The sequence below is a fragment of the Peromyscus eremicus genome, chromosome 2 (genome assembly GCF_949786415.1).
Source record: "Peromyscus eremicus chromosome 2, PerEre_H2_v1, whole genome shotgun sequence".
In the NCBI taxonomy this organism is placed as follows: domain Eukaryota; kingdom Metazoa; phylum Chordata; class Mammalia; order Rodentia; family Cricetidae; genus Peromyscus; species Peromyscus eremicus.
Window position 1 is genome coordinate 72,182,560 of NC_081417.1, and position 21,247 is coordinate 72,203,806.

Below are 21,247 nucleotides of genomic sequence, written 5' to 3' on the forward strand. Positions count from 1 at the left end.
AAGAGTCAAAGACATCCCCTGCTCCCACTATTAGGAGTCCCACAAGAAGACCAAGTTACACAGCTGTCACATATATGCAGAGGGCCTAGGTCAGTCCAATGCAGGCTCCCTGGTTGTTGCTTCAGTCTCTGTGAGCCACGATGCTCCTAGCTTAGTCGATTCTGTGGGTTTTCTTATGATTTCCTTGACCCTTCTAGCTCCTACAATTCTTCCTCCCTCTCTTTAGCCTAATGTTTGGCTGTGGGTCTCTGCATGTTTCCATCAGTTGCTGGATGAAGTGACAGTTGAGGTAGGAACCAGTCTATGAGTATAGCAATTTTTGGGCATCACTACATTGACATTTTTTTTCCTCCAGTGGTATTTGGTCCTCTCCTAGGCTGAGACTGATTCTTTATGAGCCATGGAAAATACATCCACACTGTCTCACCAGAGTACCATGTGTTTATGAACTACTTAGCACTGATCTGGAAGCAGGAAGGGCGTGGAAACCAACCCCAGGACCTCCCACTATCATTTCTCTTCCCACATTTCTACTCTTTGGGCATGGTGACCCTTGCCATCCCTCCCATCTTCCAGTACGAATGATGTTGTGTCCTTATAGTTTTGGTTGAGTAAGCACCAAAGGCTACCTTTCTGTAGCCTTCTCAAAATCAGTTGTTTTCATTAAGGAAGTCTATCTAGGGTATTTTCTCTTCAGTCATAGTAATCATTAGTCCATCTAGAAAACCCTCTTAAACATTATTTATAGCAGCTCTTCAGCCTTAACTGAATCTGAAAGCACGCAGTACTCTTTTATTCTGAAGCAGTATCCTGAGTTCTTTCAATAGAATGTTGAAACTTTTCCTACAGCTTACACAATTAACTAAAACAGCTTCCCTCCAGGCTTTATAACACACTAACAGCAGATGGTGCTACGAACGCACACAAGTAAATTTGTGTAGACCAGCAGGACTGTCACAGCTTTATTTTGTGACTCATAACATAGAAACAGGCTTTTAAAAACACTTCATATAAAGTTATTGACAATACATTTTTTTTCAGTTTTTTTTCTTTTAATGAAAATGATTTAACTTAGAAATCTGCTCTGAAACTTTTGTCTAGTTTTGCAATTCTCAGATACTCCAGTGCAAAAATAGATCCATTACAGACAGCATAAAGTGCTTGGAATAAGGGCCGATGATAGAGAAAAAGCACAAAAACTGCTTCATCCTAGGGTCCAAGGGAAAAGAACATACCGAATCCATATGGAAATAGAAATGCTCTATAAAAAGGGATGCAACCATTTTGAATCAGAACAGTATTACCGTGGTATTACACTATTACCAGTATATAGTAACAAGAGTACAAATTAGTATTTCAGTATCAAAGTGGTTCCCCATTACACAACACATGGCTCTTTGGAACAATTTTACCTGATATATACAACCGTGAGAAGACAGCAGACAATCCCTTTAGGTCGATGACTACTATACAGAGAGCAAATGATGTGTAACATTTAGTAGGCATGAGGCTTACGCTTTCAGTACAGACGTCTCAATACAGTAGTTTGAGGTTTGTTGGTTTCATAATGAATTGCGCTGGGGATGTAGAGAGGACTCACTTTCTTTTGTCTTTCTCATATTCACAGTTAGTAAGTTTTCCAAGATTAAAAAGAAAAAAAAAGTAAATCAGAAGTATATGTGCTTGAGAATTTCTAAACTCACATGGTACATCACCATAGGGAATATAAGGAAATTTTATTTGAAGATAGGATTTTAAAATCTCTAAAATAATTACATTTACACAAGGAAATTAAAGATTGCTATTTAGATAGTGTAAAAGGTAAACAACACCTATAGATTGTTTCTAGCTTTAGAAAAGATTTTAAATCTACATTGAATTAGTTTTTTTTCAAAATGGTTCACAGTGCTTTATGCTTTTTGTTGTTATTTGTTTTTTGTTTTTACTATGGCCTCAAAATCAGAGTTATTAAAACAATGATTTGCTCAGGGCTGTAGTGTAATGAAAAGTTAGCATATGATAATAGTGGACTGAGAAAGCCAACAAAAGGCTGATTTTGAAAAATGAAGATTTTTTTCTTTGAATTTTTTATCTTTGATACAGGGGTATACCAATAATTACTGGAAATATTTTCATTGTCATTTTTGAAAGCTATGTTGACATTAGTATCAAAATAGTCCTTTTTCTTTTCAAGCAATGAGTTATATAACAATAGTCTATAAACTTATCTAATTTGAAATAGATCTAAACTCTTACACTTCCAAATGTATTGTTTAAGTTTTAGAATAAGTTGAAGAAATGAGTGACCGTGAAAGCTTACTTGAACTCTGCCATGCAGGAATTCACTCAAATTTTTGTTTTGTATGGAGACACATGACATTGAACATTAGGGAAATAATATGTTTTACATAGCTTGCCAATGAAAACATTAAAACTTGGGTTGGAAAAGTCTGAAAAATATTCCATGTGGAATAGTTCATTGATTTTTATGATTGGTTAGATTGAAGAGATGAAATATTTGAGATTGTCAAAGGTTTAAGTGGGTGTCTAGTGTCCTGCAAAGCCAATTATTTTGAAGGTCCCAAAGGTCACAAGCACAAGTGGTATCCAAGAAATTTCAAGTTAGGTGTTTTCTCCTTAAAAGAGTTCATTGTTAACTTACCCTTCTTGGCTTTGGTATCAAGTGGGCAAGGGAGTGGCCATATTCTTTCAGTGGATTCAACAAAACCACCTGTATCTGTAAATCAGTCAGCTGAACACATGGCACAGAAAATCTGCTAGTCACACCCCTCATTCCTAGTCACATATCTACACATTGACTACACTCCAAAAATACTTAATCAACAAACCAAAATGAATAGTATTCTCCAGGATCTTACAATGTGGCATGAGATGTTGACTACCATGTTGTTTTCTGGTCACCAGGCACTAGTTATACATTCCATCTGCAAATTTACCAAGGAAAATAAGGTATGAAGAAGTGTGGCCATGTTCCTCTATGCCACCAACATCTATACATATGGTTCAAGGTTCCAGAAGCCATTGGTAAAACTTAAAAAGTCCAAATAATATTAATAGTGCAAAGATTTTTGTCAAAATTCCACCTTTTCATTTTCTAGGTTAATTAAAAGTTAGAAATTATACTAGCAATAATACTACATTTGTGTCAAATAATAAAGGATCTTGAGATGAAGCGTACCGTGTTGTGTTAACAGATAGTCAGGACAAACAGACCCAGACCTCCCACATGTAAATGCACCAGCTCTTTCATGCTACACCCTGAACTTGGCAGCCTGCAGCCCCAGCAGTTGGGTGCTGATCTTTGTTTCTAATATCTCTGATCTAATGTTTGAAACCTTCTCAGAAAGATGACCTGGTGCCCCATGACTCCAGGTACGGGCAAGACCGAACAACAGAACCAAGTCTCCTGTAGTTAGAGAGATCCACATTTTGCATGTAACAGCCACAACAGCAGCTCATCAAAGAGAGAACCAAAGCAGGGCTTTAGTCACACATGGCACCATTTTGTCACCTGATATTTAATGATGTTGATAGACAGCAAGGGGGAGCTTTCACAAAAGTGTGTGTGACACACCTCAGTGCTTCAGACTTTCTAAGCAACTTGGCACTAGTAATTCTGGCACACTCATTGCCAGCAATGGATGTGTCACCAGGAAATCAATTTTGTGGTTCAGCATGGCTTAATGGGTGCCTTTGACTTTGATTATAACTGGCCATGACTATTTGATGGATTGTTATTGCAATCCCAGTGAGAATACACAGGAACAAAAGAGTATGAATCCAAACCCATAGTCTGCTTGGTTCCATACCAGAGTTTCACATCTGTATAAGGTAATGAACTAACTTCAAGTCATTTTCTCTACAGAGCCATACAAGACATAGGCTACAAAGGCACTGCCCCTGTAATGGAATTGTGAGTTCTCATTGCATTGAATTGCATTGCATTGAATAGTGTCAGTACAGTTTCCAGTTGGTTTTTCTCTGCAGAAATGCAGGACTCTTTCTTCTGGAACACTTGACACAGTGCAAAGGAAGATCTAGCTCTCCCTTCCTTTCATTCACCCTGTATGAGCAGGACTCTTCATACATAACTTTCTTTCACTTTCTCATCTTGCAAAAAAGACGTTAGGACAGCCACATCCACAACTGTCTGATTTTTGTGTAATGACAGGTCCTTTAAGTGGTCATCATCACTTTGGTCCTTGGCAAAGTTCACAAATACCTGTCAAAAGGAAGATGGACATTCATGAATACCTCTTGACTTGCTCTTTTGTTATTGTAGTATCATTTTTTATTTATGGTTGCATTTCTTTTCTTGTGTTGAAATCAGGTCAGGTAGGAGTACACAGAATTGAGTAAGTAGTTGAACTAGAAAATGCTGTGTGAAGGGGAGAATACTTAAAAAACATCAAAAACACTTAAAAATTATTTTCTACATTACCCCCACACCACTAACTGCTCAATCATCTACTTATCAACCATCACTCTGGCATATTTAGGCTTAATTAAAAGGAAAAGAAAAAACACTTCCTGAATACCTATTAACTACCAATTCTGGTATAGTTTGTTATTTAGTAGGGATAAGGCACCTGGCAAAATGTCTGGCTCATGGTTGATAAACAATAAATGTTAGTTATTATGACTGCTGCTACAACAGTCACGAAAACTACATATACAAGAAAGCATCACTGTTTTGCATGTGCTCATAGAGATTTATACAGAATAGGCAGTAATAACAGAGAAGGAATCAAAGCATAGACAGGCTGAACTTCTCTCAGGCTCACGGTGGGAAGGAAAGACCAGGCATCCTAACCCTGCAGCTAAAGTACTTCTGACTGAAGGCTTACTTGGTCAAGTGTTGTCTGGGAGACAGAGTAGTCTTCTATGTGGAGTCGCTTTTTGCTCTGGGAGAGGATGCTGAATATCCTGGCCAGAGATGACAAGGAGGATGGAAGCTGGTACTGTAGCATGTTTCGGTGTTTCTCTTTAAGGACACTTCCTGGAAAGGCGAGTCCAAAGAACTCCTGGACAGGCTTCAGGTCAGGGTTGGACCCTGCTATTCGTACAACTATTGTGTAACCATCTCCAAACCTGAAGGCCAGAAAAAAATACATCCAAATGGAGCACTCCCAGACAACTTCTCAAGAGGATACTTAACCCCAGAAACCCAACTTGTACTGAGAAAGGGAGATCTCTGGCAGACCTACAGAGCAGTTTCTGAGAGAAGGAACCTGTTTTATTGACCAAATACCAAGTCATGCTTACTGTCATGCTCAGAACCTTGAAGACAAGATTCCATTAAATCCTCAATGTGGACCCATGAAGTCTGACACACAGACAAACAGAAGCCCAAGAAATTTAGTCACCTGCCCATGTCCCAAACTTAACTCCTGAGTTATGGTAGGGCAAGGATGTGAATCCATTTCTGTTAACTCCACAGTGTGTGCTCATTATCATAATATCGCACATGAATTATTAAATTCAATTTACATAACAAAATTCAGAAGAATCCCAGGAAACCACCTCTCAGAGAGGTTAAGGAACTTGCCCACAAATCACACAACCAGTACATGGTCAAGTCAGAATTGGACTACTGCCCATTTATTCTTCAAAGTCCATGTGCTTTTTACTATGCTCTTTTGTTTTTATTTTAAGCCACCATATATACACTCAACAACGAATAAAAATCAACCATTTCACTGGGTGCTATCCCAAAGAAAAATTATCTCTGTTACCTGTTTTTCAGATGTTGGACACTGCCAAGGCACCTGAACCTCCCATTGACCATAATGGCCATCCTTGTGCAAAGAGCTTCACATTCTTCCATACTGTGAGAAAACAGAATGAGGTTTTCCTTTCAGAGAGATGCTCCCTCAAGCATTGGAACATCACCATGACACCTGGTACTTTAAAGAAACAGATCCCCATTATCCTAGGGCATCTCTTGCCAAGACACAGAAATGATGTTGTTCTCTGTCAGGTGCCTTAGAATTGTGAAAAGGTAGAAATAATCCCAATGTTTGCACAAAGAAAAGTTACATAAATTAAAGTAGATCTTCATGAAATCCAGCTATAAGAAATTATGGACCACCTAAATTTTATGACTTGAAATAATGTTCTCAATACTCACATTATAGTTACATTTTTTTTGTTTGTAAAATACTTAAGTAGTTATAGCTTTGCAGAAGAAAACTCTGGAACATATACAGACAAATGATAATAATAGTTATCTTGAAGTGAAATAATTCCAGGTGATAACTATTTCAGTCTTTGCCTTTATTTTCTGATTTTTATAAAATGACCAAATATAATCACACACTGCAGAAGTCGAGACTATATAGTACAGACCTATGAGATGTAAGGACCACGGATCTCCCCTCCTTAACAATGCTTAGGGCACAATTCCACAAGAATCTCCGAGCTTTGGGATCCATGCCTGTGGTTGGTTCATCCTATAATTAGAATAAAACAAGTTCAATTATTTGCTGGGAAAAAATACCAAAGACAGTTTTTTTTTTAATGCTAAAGATCATGCCTGGTGTGGTGGCACACACCTTTAATCCCAGCATTGGAGAGACAAAAGCATGTGGATCTCTGTGAGTTCAAGGCCAGCCTAGTCTACATATGAGTTCCAGGCCAGCCAGGGCTACATAAGTGAAATCCAATCTCAAAAACAAACAAACAAACAAACAACAACAACAAAAAAACTTTTTTATCTAAAACTGTTTTTGAAGAGTAAGGTTTAGGTAAAACTGTTACTTGTAGTTTTTCCTAAATCACTCCTTGTTCTCTTATACTTGCTAATCTTATGGAAATCTCATATTCACATGGTCAAGGTAACATTAAAGCCTCAACTCAGGACTTCTTCCCACACCTCCAGTGCTTTCTACAAAAGGAGGGTCAAGGGCCACTGCCCAGCCTGACATGGTTTTTATTTATCTGTATGTACAAAACTATGGTTCAGTGGCTACTGTGGTCACCTTGAATCAGTGTCCTCACTCTCTACATTTGGAGGATGAACATGCAGTCATGAGTCATGCAGAATGTTCCAGAGAAAGATCAAATCACACATTCAGCTCTAGCCATACTTGTAGGGATTACCCAAGGCAAGGAAACAAGGTGCCTGGAGCATGTCTATTTGGGAGCCTGTGAAGGTCCAGCAGGGTCACCCCGTGTGCTCTGTGGGAGAAGCTTCGCTCTGCTTCTCCAAGCAGTCAGTGGCAGACTGACGTGCCGTCACCATGCCAGGACACAAGGGCCCATATGTGACTTCAGATAAACCATCCTCATTCAAGACAGAAGAGTAGCTTCTCCCTTCCACTCACACTCACCAGAAACACCACAGGAGGCCCACCGATCAAAGCCATGGCTGTGGAGAGCTTTCGTTTGTTACCTCCACTGTAGTTACTGGCATATTTTTCTCCATACTTTACAAGGCCCAGTTTGCGAATTGCCCATTCACCAACCTAGAGAGAGAAAAAGCACTTAGATTTTTGTCTGGTGCAGTACTGGCATCATGCTTGAGTGGGACTCAGGTCTCAGGTCCCTCTGAGGACCCAGAGGAGGGAGAAGAGACTCCTGTGGTAGGACCTGCACCCACTCCTTGCCCCCTAGCCTGTGTTTTGCCTACCCTCCCATCTCCCACCATGAGAGTGGGTGCAGAGATGGACTGAAGCATAAGCAAGGAAAAGGTCTCAGGTCACCATCACGTGTGAAGAAGCTATGTGATATAAGGGTGTCAAAAGAGACAGTCTGGCTTTCTGGTTCCCACAATACCTTGCCAACTTCTTTCTCTGGGACTCCCCTCAAGAGGGCAAAGAACTCCACGTGCTCTCTCCCAGTCAGCAGCTCTGTGATGGCATCGAACTGAGGGCAGTAGCCCATGTTCTGATGTACTTCATGGATATCTGATAAGATGCTGGGAAGGAAGAGAGGAGCAGTCAGGTATTCAGTCTCCAGAGATATTCTGATGGGACAATCTGGCCTGACATTCCTAAAAGAAATATGCTTGTACAGAACACAATCTACACATGCTTCTGAAGCCTTTCAGTCCCGGATGCCAATTCTCGTGAGCAGTAAGGTCTCTCTCTCTGCCCTGGCTAGGTCGTGTTAGTTCATGAATACTTCAACCGCAAGCTTGGTCCAGTTTCAAAACAAGTCTGTTTGGTGGACTAATCTTTTTGTACACTGTGAAGATTTGTCACTTGAACTAGTTTAATAAAAAGCTGCATGGCCAATAGCTAGGCAGGATCTTCAGGGCAGAAAGGATGCTGGGAAGAAGAAGGGCAGAGACAGAGAGAGTCTCTAGCCAGAAGAGGAAGCAGCATGGGCAATACAGAGTAAAAGTAATAAAACCATGAGACAAAAAGTAGATTGATAAAAAATGGGTTAATTTATGTTGTAAGAGCTAGTAACTAACAAGCCTAAGGTATCTGCTGAGCTTTCATAATTAATAATAAATCTCTGTGTGGTGATTTGGGAGCTGTTAGGCTGGATGGAAAATGCTGCCTACAAGTCTATGCAACTGTAGCACAGTCTTTGCCGACAACCCCAGTCACACCTATCTGGGACATTAGCACTAAGTCTCCATCCCAAAGTTGACTCTGTGAGCTGGTCATATGCACCAAGTGCCCTTTTACTCCAGGCTTCTTCACGACCATGTGGTACCACAGAAGGCCCAGAAATGCTGGGTATGAGCTCTCCACCTTCTGCTCCTCAATCATTGATTCAGCCATAACATTCACGTTCCAAACATTCTGATTCAACTAAATACACAGTGCAGACTCCCATTTATTCCTCTATTTGTTTATTTTATTATAGACACTCTAACACATGGTAACAGGAAAAAATACACATATAGATAATTTTACTTATACCTATGAGGGTGACCTCTAGGTTCTATGAAGCCAGTCAAACTAACACTTGCTATTATCTGAAAATTTGGGCATTCATATCCCAGGCTAATGGTTGCCTTTCAGCCACTTCCAGACAGCCATGAACTTGACACATAGGCACAGTCCTCTCTGCTTCTTTAGTACTCTCGGGGTCAGCCATCTCAAGACTTATAACTAAGATACCCATGGTCACTGTGCCTGGCTCTCACAGCTACATTGCCCAAGCCAGTTGTATAATCAGTAGCTGAGATAAACATTAGGGTATGCCAGTTACTGTCATCTCTGCATGTTCCAGGAACTTGGTACTAGAACAAGACTGGGGAGTCATCACTATTCCCAGAACTACTCTTTTAAGGCTCCTTTAGATTGCTACTGAAAAAAAAAGAAAAAAATCAGCAAGAGATGGGAGGAGATGGATAAGTTCATTATGTTCCTGACTCTACAATAATATTGACTGTACCTCTACCCAGTGTTTCTGAACTATGAGCAACCTCCCATTACTGGATTGTGAAATAAATTTAGTAGGTCACAGCCAGCAATTTTTAAATGGCATGACACAGACTGGCATGTGAACTATTAGGGTACACAGTAGATGCCATTTTAATGAACTTTTCATTAGGTGTATGTCTGCCTATGTGTCTGTGTATATGTACTACACTGAAACATAAAATGTACTTTCTACATGGCCCTGATCAAAGAGTTCAGAAGGCACATAATATGCATTTATTCATATAAAAATCCCAGAGAAGCCCCACATCTTTAGAATACTCAAGGAAAGTACCATCTAACAGGTCTCTAATGTGTTTCAAAACACAACTCATCAAATGGCCATGCCACACAGTGGATGTGCCAAGAGCCTCGCTCTGTCTTTGTGACAAGTCGCTTTTAACTTGACTCTGAAACTCAAAACTGAATTTCTTTTTTATTTCTAACATGAGTCTGTTTTTTAAAAAGTGATATATCTTAAAATTAAATTATATAAAGTAGAAGTCTATGATAAAATGTCTTAAATACAATAAAGCGAAATTGAAGGGTCATGGAATTTGGACATTTCATTTCATACATTTTTTTAAAGTATATTCATTCTTGAATATACTTTAAAAAAATCACAGATCTGTTCTTTCAGGACAAGTAAATTATATGTATGCAAAATTATACCTAAATAAAGTTCTAGGGAAGAGTGAAACTGCAAGAAAATATGAAAACAGTGTTTATTTCCAGGTAGTGAATTAGAGGTATTTTAAGAGCTTTTGACCTAAGTAATTTCAATGTTTTTCAATAGTTTGTAAATACTATAGTTAGTACTGGGATAGTCAGAAACAGTGTGTTTCTTAAAGCTGAAGAAAGAAACTCTCCACAGCAAATACAGGCTGCTTCTTTTCTCACCTGTTTTTGTTAAGAAGAGCATCCCCTCTGGTCACAGTGGTGTCTCCAGTCAGCATCTTGAAAGTTGATGACTTCCCAGCACCATTAACTCCCAGGAGTCCAAAGCACTGAAAAGCAAGACTAGGTGAGCTGCACGAACAAACTTCTAAACCTCAGTCTGAACGGCCTGATAAAATAGCCTCCTGGCTGGGATTTGATGTGCCATTGATCCCAAAGCACCATTTCTAAGAATCAATGAGAAGTTCAATATTCAGACATCATGTGTTTGTGCGTGCGTACATGTGTGTGTCTGTGTGTGTTTGGGGAGAGAAAGAGGGTGGAGGAGAGAATGTGTTTATGTATGGGCCTCGTTGTATGTGGGTACACTTATAAATACCGAGTCATCAAGTTGGAACCAAGGTCAGTCTGTGAAGAACAGTAAAGAAATCCAACTGGTCACAACTCACTACCTACCAACTACCCTAAAAACATTTAAAAAAAAAAGTCAAAAAATACGAAAGGTGAAAAATCTATTTTATTTACTCTGTTTGAATTTCACCTTCTCAATGGATCCCCAAAGCAAGATCTAGATGCGCGTGCTTTCTTACCCTGCCTGAAAATGTCCCAAATTGTTCTGTTTTGACTCAGAGGTTCTCATTCTCTCTGTGACTATTTCTCACAGACACAAATAAAGAAACCTTTAAGAGCCATGTTATATAGTCACAGACAACTGCTGTTTGATTTGGTAGATACAGTCTGAATTAATAGAGACAAAACACAACACAGACACAGTGCACTTACCTCCCCAGGAGGAATGCCCACGCAAATCCTGTCCACGGCAGGCTTCCGCTTCCTCCTGTAGATCTGCAAGCAAGGAAATACAGAAATCCATGCACCTCAGTGATGCGGGGCTCTCCCACAACTGTGGGCAGCTAACCCACAGGACTCTAACCCACACACATCACAAAACACAACTCATCAAATGGCCATGCCACACAGTGGATGTGCCAAGAGCCTCGCTCTGTCTTTGTGACAAGTCGCTTTTAACTTGACTCTGAAACTCAAAACTGAATTTCTTTTTTATTTCTAACATGAGTCTGTTTTTTAAAAAGTGATATATCTTAAAATTAAATTATATAAAGTAGAAGTCTATGATAAAATGTCTTAAATACAATAAAGCGAAATTGAAGGGTCATGGAATTTGGAAAGGGTTGAAGCAGACCTTGTCTTTCTGAGCAATGGAAGTAGAGTTGCTTTTGAGCCATGAAACAAAATCAATTGTTCTCTGCACCTTGGCTAGACACACAGTGTTAGTATGTTTTAATAACTAACATAAATGTAAATATGCAAAACAAATAAATCTGAGAGTGAGGATTGCATTATAAAAGTATTCTCAGTTGGATTTTTTTTTAAATTAAGATGTCCCCACAGTGTATTTTAAATAAAACTGACTGTACTTGATATAGACGCACATTTGGGGAAGCATTTTTTTTTCTTAATTAAGCAAGTCAGCAGATGAACTGAAGAAGACTGATGACAAACTATTCGAGACCATCCTCGCGACCTCACCTTAGTCAGCTCCTTGATTTCCAGGATGTCATTCTGTCCTCCACCATCCAGAATTCTCTGTCTCTCCCGTCTCACATCCTCATCTTCATCATTCAAAGGAGGAAGCTTCGCCTTTACAGGTCTTAGGAGAAACATTTTTAAGAAAAAAATCAAACATTTCAGCTACTTTCCAAGGCAAACTTCATGTCTCTAAAGCAACGTTGCCAAGCCCACTTGCCACCATTGCTAGGGTTGACAGGGCTGGGAACTGAGGATGCTCACAACAGGAGAACCCCTTTAACTGTGTGAGCACAGCTCAGTGCAGCCACCCAGGACATGTTCCCCCTTGCCCCCATCCAGTTACTCCAAGAGTACTGAGAAAAAGCTCACCTGGGCCTGATGAAAAATCTGTACTGGATCAGAACAGTAATGAGGAAGAACACCACCCCTTCCACAGCCATGGCAAAAAGGTTTCGTCCTACCAAGTCCCAAGAGAGTGGAGACACAAAGCGATTCTCCCCTGTGAGACACAATGCAGACATCTGGTCAGGGGGAGGCATCAGAAGTCATGGCCCTATTATTCCTATTTCTGAAGTGAAGATTCCCTTTCAGGGCACCTAGAATAATGCTATGCACAAAGAGTGCGCTTGAGGTGTGGGTGCTTTTTGTTGTTGTTTGTTTTATTTCATTTAAATTAGTAAATATTATGCTTAACCTGTGAGGCTAGTTTAAGTGTAAAATTTGTTTAAACACTTGAAAAGTTAAAGGACTCCCTTTATATTAAAAAAAGGAAGAAAAGGAAGAAAAGGAAGGGAGGGAGGGAGGGAGGAGGAGAGAGAGGGGGGAGGGAGGGAAGGAGGGAGAGAGAGAGAGAGAGAGAGAGAGAGAGAGAGAGAGAGAGAGAGAGAGAGAGAGAGAGAGAGCGAGCGCACCCTTCCTCAGCTTTGGGCTCAATTTCATGTAATTTTCTAGAAACATCAATGGCCACCACCAGTGACAAGAAGAAGAAAAAGAGTAACAAGAGTGTCTACTTTTGAACTTTGATTTGGAGAACTATTATACAACCTGGCATCAGTCAGAATTTCAGAGCCAATTTGCATTAGATTCATAACTTCATTAGGATTGCTAAGATTCCCTTTTTAATGAGACATGCCCCCCTACCCCCACCTCCACCTCCGCAAAAAAACCAGTCATGTCCAATAAGGCCAAAAATCCCGGGTAATTCTTGGGGTCAGATTTTTTTAGTTCTAAGTTTTAAAAGTAACAAGTATTAGAAAACACATTCAAAAGATGTCCATTTCTGCAGCATTTAATGTAACCTAGTGACTGGTTAGCAGGATTTAGAAAAACATCCCTGAATTCTTCATATGTCTCCCTTGTATCGCTAAACTGAAAACATCCCTCCTTCTATGTTTATTAAGTAGCACGACCCTTCTAACCAAATTAACCAGCAAATGAATAATAATCACATAACGACAGGAGACATTTTAGCCATTAGAAAACTAGAGAAGAGCTTCAATAAATTATCTCCTTACAGACAAGTGAAACACAACAGAAGGCCTATAGTTCTTGGGAGAATCAAAGTGTACATCTTTCTTCTTGGATCTCTGGCCTTATCTAATTGCAAAGCTGTGGCTTGCTTTTCCCAGCGATCTGACAAACTGACGTGTGGCAGCAGGTATTTTATTAGTTTCAAACAAACGCCCATATTTTCCTGCTCCCAAAGTTGGTTTGTTTGGTAATTTATGGCAATGCTATCAGAGGCGCAGATAAATGACTGTATGATGAGACACGACAGACCAGCTGTGTTGGTATTCGCCTTGGAGGGGTGTCGTGGGGACAGACACCCTATGCCCAGTCACACCCTCTTCCCAAAGCAACGATCAGAGCGTGCTAAGGCCCATGCAAACTACCCCCTCCATCCAAGCTAGTGCTGCAGCTACCACCTCACTCACCAAACCTCTCCAGGGCGTCGGCCATTGCCTGGTTTTTCACCATGTCAATGAGCCCTCGTCCCAGGCAAAAATGTGGGAAGATCAGAAACACAGACTTCAGGATGTCATTGATGTTATTCAGCTTCTGAAGATGAGAAGGAGGGGAGAGAAACATCATTCATAGTCTACGCTAAAATTTTATCAAAGCTGAAATACAGATATGAAGAAAAGCATCCGATTCCCTGGATCTTTGAATTCAGATACCAATAAACAGCAGCAGGCATTTTGTTCAGAAAATCTGGAGTGATGCCGAGTATGTGAAAGTAAATAAACTTTTAACTTCTGGCTATTTTTAATCAGACACAAATCCACAACAAAACATCAGCTTAGCATTTTAAAAGCAAACCATTTGCATCTAGGTCAATATTTGAGTTTCAGTATTTTGTTGAAATTTCAAAAACGTCTTCTCAATTACATCAGAATGTATTATGACCCCATAAGACAAGGTTGGTTAACTATCAAGCCACTGGTGCTGGAGAGATGGCTCAGTGGTTAGAGAACCAGGGCTTGGTACCCTGCACCCACAGAGGGGCTCACAACTAGCCATAACTCTAATTCCAGGGGATCCAACTCCTTTGTCTGGCCTCTTCGGGCACTACACACATATGGTACACAGACATACATCCAGGCAAAACACCCACACACATAAAATAAAAAGAGAAAGAAATCCAGCAGTGGAGTGAGTTGTTATTTGCTGGGTGTGTTGAACAAAGGAGTGGAGGATGCAAATGTTCATCATCTGTCTCGCTCAGAGGAAAAGAAGCTTGTGAACAGAAAATGCTGGCCTAACCAAATGTGTGCTGCACTGAAGGAAGATCTGAGGGTTCGGACAGTCCAGAAAAGAAAGCAGACCCCTCTCGGGCAAATGAGCAAAGCGTCACATTAGAGATAAAACTTAAAGATACGGTAAACACTCCCAAGCCCTGTGATAGAAGAGGGGCATTTTAAGGCAGGCCTCCAGGGATCTGGTGCTTTAAGGGGAAACTCAGCTGACATTACTGAGCATTGGGAGTCGGTGAGATAGCATCTGGCCAACAAGGGCTGTACACCTACAAAAGGCACTGTGTGCTGAGCGAAGGTTTCAGAGCAAAAGCAAGAGTCCTGTTTATGAGATTTGAACCTGGAAGGGCTCAGATGAATATGGAAATAAACAGCAAAGCATCTAGGACGGGTCCAAGAAAGGCATCATGAGCAACGGCAGCGATGCCTTCAAGTACATCAGGGATGACAAGAGAAAGAGGTTCTAGTGGGAAAGACTGTAACAGCATGTCTAGTGTGCAGTAGCTACAAATTAATGTAAACGGAGTCACCCACTAGGCAGTGAGAACCGGAGTTCCAGGAAACAATGAAGGCACAGATCTGAGAGATAAAAACAAGATACTGCAGCGGCAGTAAAAGCCTTAAGATTGAATGGCATCACCCAGAAATGATGTCTAAATAGGAAAGCAAAGCCAGACTGTTCAATCTTTGACAAAGTGACCCTGAAGGAGAAAGAAGTATAAAAAAAAAAAATCATCAAAGGAAACAGAAAATACGTGACCAGAGAAATACAAGGCATAGCAGGACAGAAATAGATTTATATAAACTAGAGAAGGCAGACACTGCCAAAGCAGAGTGGTCAGTGGTGTCAGTGTTACAGACAAGTGGAATAAGGTCAAGGTTAACCACCATCCTCTGGCACCCGAGTGTAAGCCAGCTGGAGGTGCTCTGTCTGCGGCACTCACATTGTTGGTAAAGAGCTCCAGTACGAAAGTGGCCACACTGCCATTGATGCCGATGAAGAGGTTCACACTGGTGAGGACCACGTAGGCGGTGCTGGGGATCTTGAACACGAAGGAGGCTGGGTACATGAGAGGTGTGATCGACCACCTGGGAAGGCACAAACGCAAACATCCATTGGAGTCTTCTGCCCTTCTTCGAGCAGTGGGTACCATATGCCTTGCCCACCGGCGGGAGAGCCCTCCACCCACAGCTGCCTTACCCATACAGCAAAAGCAGAAGGGCTAGGACAGGCAGGTTGGTGGAGGACACATAGGACTTCTGCTGGAAGCAGATGAAGATGATAATGACCAGTGTAGCAGGAACCACATAATTGCACTAGAAGAGAAAAGAAAAAAAATAAAGTTGACCCCTAAGACACATTCTAAGTCTTCACCATCATAAGACAAGAAAGGACAAATAAACATGTTGGAGAGTAACTCTGAATTAATGAAGCCACATAAACTATTAATCAAAATTCTGGACAATACAGTTTGACAAGCATTTTACCCTTGGCTGATTTTATAAACTGCATGCCCTTTCTGTCTTTCCTGCAGCTAAGCCAAGGTGTCACGCTCAGTAAACTTACTGAAGGATGGATTCTCAGGCAGAGTCATTTCAATTTCACAGGAGGCAAATGAGCTTCCATTATTCTACCCAGAGATGATTGTGTCTGTTTCATCATTAATGCTGTATTATGGTCTGCCCAAGTTCAATCTCACATGTAATCTATTTGTGAGATAAGCACTCATAACATGAATGTCAAAATTGTTTCATCACACCGAGAATAATTTTACAGTCTGTCCTGACAGTGCTTCAAGCATTAAAATGAAGAAATAAAGACTTGACCCAGGGACAATTATGAAAATTCATAGCTGACAGAGAGAAAGAGAAATAGAGGGGGGCACACGCACGAAGTGATGGTGGGTTAGCAGATAATACAAGAACGGCAGCTTCAGACTGCCCCAGTCCCATCCTACTTAATGTGTTCATCAACAACTCAAATAAAGACATGCTTGCAGCAGACTCTGGGATCTCAGGCAGGGAAGGACAGAAAATACATGAGAGTACAAGTGATGTCCCTGAGGTCAAGGACTTGCTCTTTCATCTCTGAATGACCTCTGCCTGGCACAGCCAGACACCTTCAGACATGTAGTAAGCACTCGATGTATTTTAAACAAATCAACTGCTGGATCAAGAGAAAGCAAATGAATGCTGACAAGATGCAGTCTAACAGCAGTTTAAAGAATGCTCAAGTTCAAAACAGTCGATTCTGTGCATTAGCATAGAATGAACAAGACCCTAATTAACAATAATTCATACAAAATAGGTTTCAATTCATTACTAAGTTGAAATAAGTCAGTGCTACTTCTAAGTGCCATACCTTGAGCTACAGTAAAAACTATGATATAAAGATTAGCTTTCTCTAGCCTCGTAACCCTTCAGACCACGGCCTGAACACAAGGTTAATTCTGGGCTTGCCTTTCCAAAAGGAATATTAATAACTGGAGCATGGCCATGGAAGGGCAATTAGATCAGAAGAGTGACAGGTCTCAGAAACCTGGTGTAATTAGCATATGCAATCTCATTATCTCCATCATCATCATCACTCACATCTGTACAGCGTCTTAGAGACCTTGTGTATTCTCATATATCATCTCGTCTGCGAGAATTGTTTGTTAAATGAGAGTGGCCTTTAAACGTCTGAGGAAATGTGGTTTGGGAAAAGAATTAGATCTGCTTTGGGTAGCTTATAATTAATAAAGGCCATAGGAGAATATAGCTCAAGCTCGTTAACCAATAATTGGAACTTCAGAGTCCTATGAAGTCGTTCATATTGATCCAAACAAAAACAATACAGTATAGCCAATACAAAAATACACTGCAATGGACGGACAAGATGCTGACACAGTCTATGGACTTTTCAGTGGCAAGTGGCTTCCTACTAAGGAAAAAAACCACCCTACTCTAAGTTAAAACCTATCAGGTAAGTTAGAGGCACTGGCTTGGGGGTTTTAATAAGGTTCTTTCAGTTCTATTCTCATTTTTAGAGTGTGCCGGCTAGTCTTCTGTCAACTTGACACAAGCTAGAGTCATCTGAAAAGAGGAAACCTCCATTGAGAAAATGCCTGTAGATGTAACAGTCTTATTAAAAACAATATCACCACAAATGCCCCCATAAGATCTGGCTGTAGGGCATTTTCTTAATTAGTGATTGATAGGGGAGGGTCCAGGCCATTGTGGGTGGGGCCATCCCTGGGCTTGTGGTCCTGGGTTCTATAAGAAAGCAGGCTGAGCAAGCCAGGGGGCAGTAAGCCAGTAAGCAGCATTCCTCCAGGGCCTCTGCATCAGCCCCTGCCTCCAGGTTCTGGCCCTGTTTGAGTTCCTGTCCTGACTTCCTTTGATGGTGAACTGTGATGTGGAAGTGTAAGCCAAATAAACCCATTTCCCCCCCAAATTGCTTTGGTCATGGTGTTTCATCAGCAACAGTAACCCTAACTAAGATAAAGGGTTATGTGAATATTTGCATATATGTGTGCAGATGGCCACAGAGACCAGAACAGGGTGTCAAATCTTCTGGAGCCCAATGTGGTGCAGGGAAGTAAACTCAGGTTCTCTGCAAGAGCACAAATGCTCTTTTTTGTGTGTGAGAGAGTTTTCACATAAGAAATGTGAGGTGATAGTTGTTAGTGACCGTAGTCACAGTGGTCAGATGGTCCCACGATGTGCAATTAGTTTTTTATATTTATATATCCTAGAAGCATTCATTCATCTGCCTCTCCCTTGTCCTATTTTATATAATTTTAGACTAAATGGGGCACTTCCTGGTGTTAGTGAAGGCTGTTTTTTCTTCATCCCCAGGAGTCTACAGTCCCCATAGAGATTCAGACAGAGACAGACAGCCCTGTGTCCTCACCATATCCCACACAAAATTGGAGAGCCAGTAGATGACAGGCTTGACCCCGCTGATGAACTGCAGGTGCTTCGCTTTGCTGACCCGCTCCTGGATCAGGAACACAACAAAGCTGGCTGGGACAAACGACATCGCAAAGATGACACAAATAGACACAAGGACGTCGACAGATGTGGTCATCCTGGAAGAGAAGAGGCAGTAAAGATCAGAGGAACCTTTGATGCAGCTGGGGACATGGTAAACAATTAGACATAAACATAGCCAATGCGTGGCGGGACAAACACATGTTCAGCAAATGTTCTGTCTCAGGGTTCCAGCTAATTATATTCAAGTAACATTTAAAAAAAAAAACCCAACAATTCAAATGTAAAACTCGTTTCCATAATGTTAAAATGAGTTCACTCCCATAATGAAACTACAGAACAAAATATGGGCGTGGTCTAATGGTGTTCATTTCTCTCCAGTTTCTAACTTTATAGAAGTGAGTTGAAAACTTCCATATATAGAAGTTAGTGTGGCTTGAGAAGTATTTCAAAAGAGCAAGCAATCTCATTAGGAAGCTACTCATACAAGATAGTCATATGGCTCTAAGTAAGTGGAAAACAATAGGATGCATATATCAGACTACACATATAAAAAGTCATATATATCAATCTAACACATACAGAAAGCCCATTGTACAGAGTCTTGTAAAGATTAGTATTCTGCAGTAGTTATACAGTAATGTACCATTAACATTACACTAATACTCTGCAGTAGTTATGCAGTAATGTACCATTAATATTACATTAATACTCTACCGTAGTTACACAGTAATGTACCACTCCCCACTTATGAGAGGGGAATGTAATGTGCTGACTGGCAACTCTGCCCTGGGCGCTGGCTTTAGCAATTTATACAAATTACCTCATTTAATATTACATACCTAGAAAGCTTAGCACCAAATTCAAATCCAGATTCATTCACTCCAAAGACTCTAATGACCTTCAAATTCATGCACGTGTACAGGAGCATACCCATGCATGTGTGTGTGTTACTCTAACACACATTTCAGGAAATAAACCATTAAATGCATGTTTCACTGAATTAAAAAAAAACTAATTTTCAAGCAAATGAAACATTAATGAGTTAATTACTTTAGGACTGTATTAACAATTTTTAATTCAGTTTATGTGTGTTCACCAAATGTCATAATTTTCACAGCTCTGATCTTCCTTCTTCAAGTCAAGAAGGACTGCCAGACGATCTGAAAAGCAATCATTTTCCGCCCAGACTCTGGATCGACCCAGGCTTACACAATACAATTATCTCCAGCTGTCACAACCAGCTTTCCTCTGGTGCCTTCCCACCCTACCACCTTCACAGCCAGCCATTTAGACACAAGACACACTTACAGAGCCACCTCCGAGAGCTGCTGCTTGGTGAGATTCAGGGGATGATTGAAAGCAGTAATCCCATACTGGCTTGGATTCTCTCCCTTCTGTAGGTTGGCCCGGAGAATGGCATTGTTGATGACATTCAGGAAAGAGCTGATAGCATGCCAGCCCTTGTTATTGAACCACACCTGAAGGAAAACAGACCAACCTCAGGGTAATGCTGCCAAACCATGCTCCCAGAAGTGAGAGTGTGTACGTAAAACATGCACAGAAACTGCAGACAGGAATTGCAGTTAGTCATACCAAACAAAAAGCATTACAGACATAAGGATCCACTGACCACTGGCCATGGGACCAGCACTATATGAAGACCTTACACTTTCGACCAGTTACCCACATAGTGTTAGAGATCACATGGTTACTATCTGCCTGCTAACTAGGAAACTGACACTTAAACAGGTTAAGTAGCTTAAGGCACAGATCACATCAGTTCACATTTTAAGTTTGAGGACAAAAAAAAAATTCTCTTAATCACTATACTGTATCATTTCCCTAGTAAGGTTAACAGTTTGCTCTTTTCTGCCATGAATGTCCTTAGCAACTTGGCCATGAGACGTCAAGGAACAGAGGACTATTACTTAGTAAGAAGCTAGCAAAACACAGGCAGGAGCGTACCTTGACATTGTTTTTGGTATCCAGTCCTGTCATGAACCTTCCCAAACTGCTGAGAAACCGATCTGCAGAACTGTCCTGTAAACAATAGAATCCTGCCTCAGTGGTGTTTGTTTGCAGAGATAAGGGGCAATAGTGAGCAATCAGGCAGCCATATGTAAACCAAGACCATCACCACTTCATTCACTGAAATTAAATCTAAAGTCGATGATTTCTGAGAACCAAGTAACCAGAATCCACAGCACTAGAGTTGCCATGGTACCACATCATAAAAGAATCACCAAAAAAATCCCATAACTTAAATCCCCAAGATTCTGAGGCTGGAGAGATGCAGAGATGGATCAGAGGTTAAGAGTAACATCTGTTCTTCCAGAAGACTCAGGTTCAATTCCCAGCACCCAAGTGGGGGCTCACAACCATCTGTAACACCAGTCCCAAGGGAGCCAATCCCCTCTTCTGGCCTCTGTGGGCACCAGGCACACACATGGCACAAAGACATGCATGCAAGCAAACCACCCATACACATACGTAAAAATAAAATACTAAATTTCCAAGATTCTTCAGTCTTTGGCATCATCCCACAACTAAAACATGCAGATGCATCCTATGGCTTAAAGGATGCATCTAGTTGTGCCTAGTTGTGGTGGTTTAAAAGAAAATGGCCCCAAAATGGAGTGGCACTTTAGGAGGTGTGGCCTTTTTGGA

The 21,247-nt window shown here is 40.8% G+C and overlaps 1 protein-coding gene across 1 annotated transcript in view; it reads right to left on the reverse strand.

Moving 5' to 3' along the window:
- Positions 1 to 3,241: 3,241 nt before the first annotated feature.
- Abca1 (ATP binding cassette subfamily A member 1) overlaps positions 3,242 to 21,247 on the reverse strand; it is a 121,729-nt gene continuing 103,723 nt past the window's right edge. Inside the window, exons 35-50 of the mRNA XM_059254355.1 lie at positions 20,546 to 20,620; positions 19,889 to 20,058; positions 18,498 to 18,675; positions 15,804 to 15,919; positions 15,547 to 15,691; positions 13,784 to 13,907; positions 12,219 to 12,348; positions 11,850 to 11,970; positions 11,082 to 11,144; positions 10,302 to 10,408; positions 7,798 to 7,939; positions 7,353 to 7,487; positions 6,370 to 6,473; positions 5,757 to 5,849; positions 4,869 to 5,112; positions 3,242 to 4,243 (exon numbers count right to left, since the gene is read on the reverse strand). Coding sequence (XP_059110338.1) covers positions 4,103 to 4,243; positions 4,869 to 5,112; positions 5,757 to 5,849; positions 6,370 to 6,473; positions 7,353 to 7,487; positions 7,798 to 7,939; positions 10,302 to 10,408; positions 11,082 to 11,144; positions 11,850 to 11,970; positions 12,219 to 12,348; positions 13,784 to 13,907; positions 15,547 to 15,691; positions 15,804 to 15,919; positions 18,498 to 18,675; positions 19,889 to 20,058; positions 20,546 to 20,620 — 2,088 coding nt within the window. The 3' untranslated portion in view covers positions 3,242 to 4,102. The remainder of the gene's footprint in view (positions 4,244 to 4,868; positions 5,113 to 5,756; positions 5,850 to 6,369; positions 6,474 to 7,352; positions 7,488 to 7,797; positions 7,940 to 10,301; positions 10,409 to 11,081; positions 11,145 to 11,849; positions 11,971 to 12,218; positions 12,349 to 13,783; positions 13,908 to 15,546; positions 15,692 to 15,803; positions 15,920 to 18,497; positions 18,676 to 19,888; positions 20,059 to 20,545; positions 20,621 to 21,247) is intronic.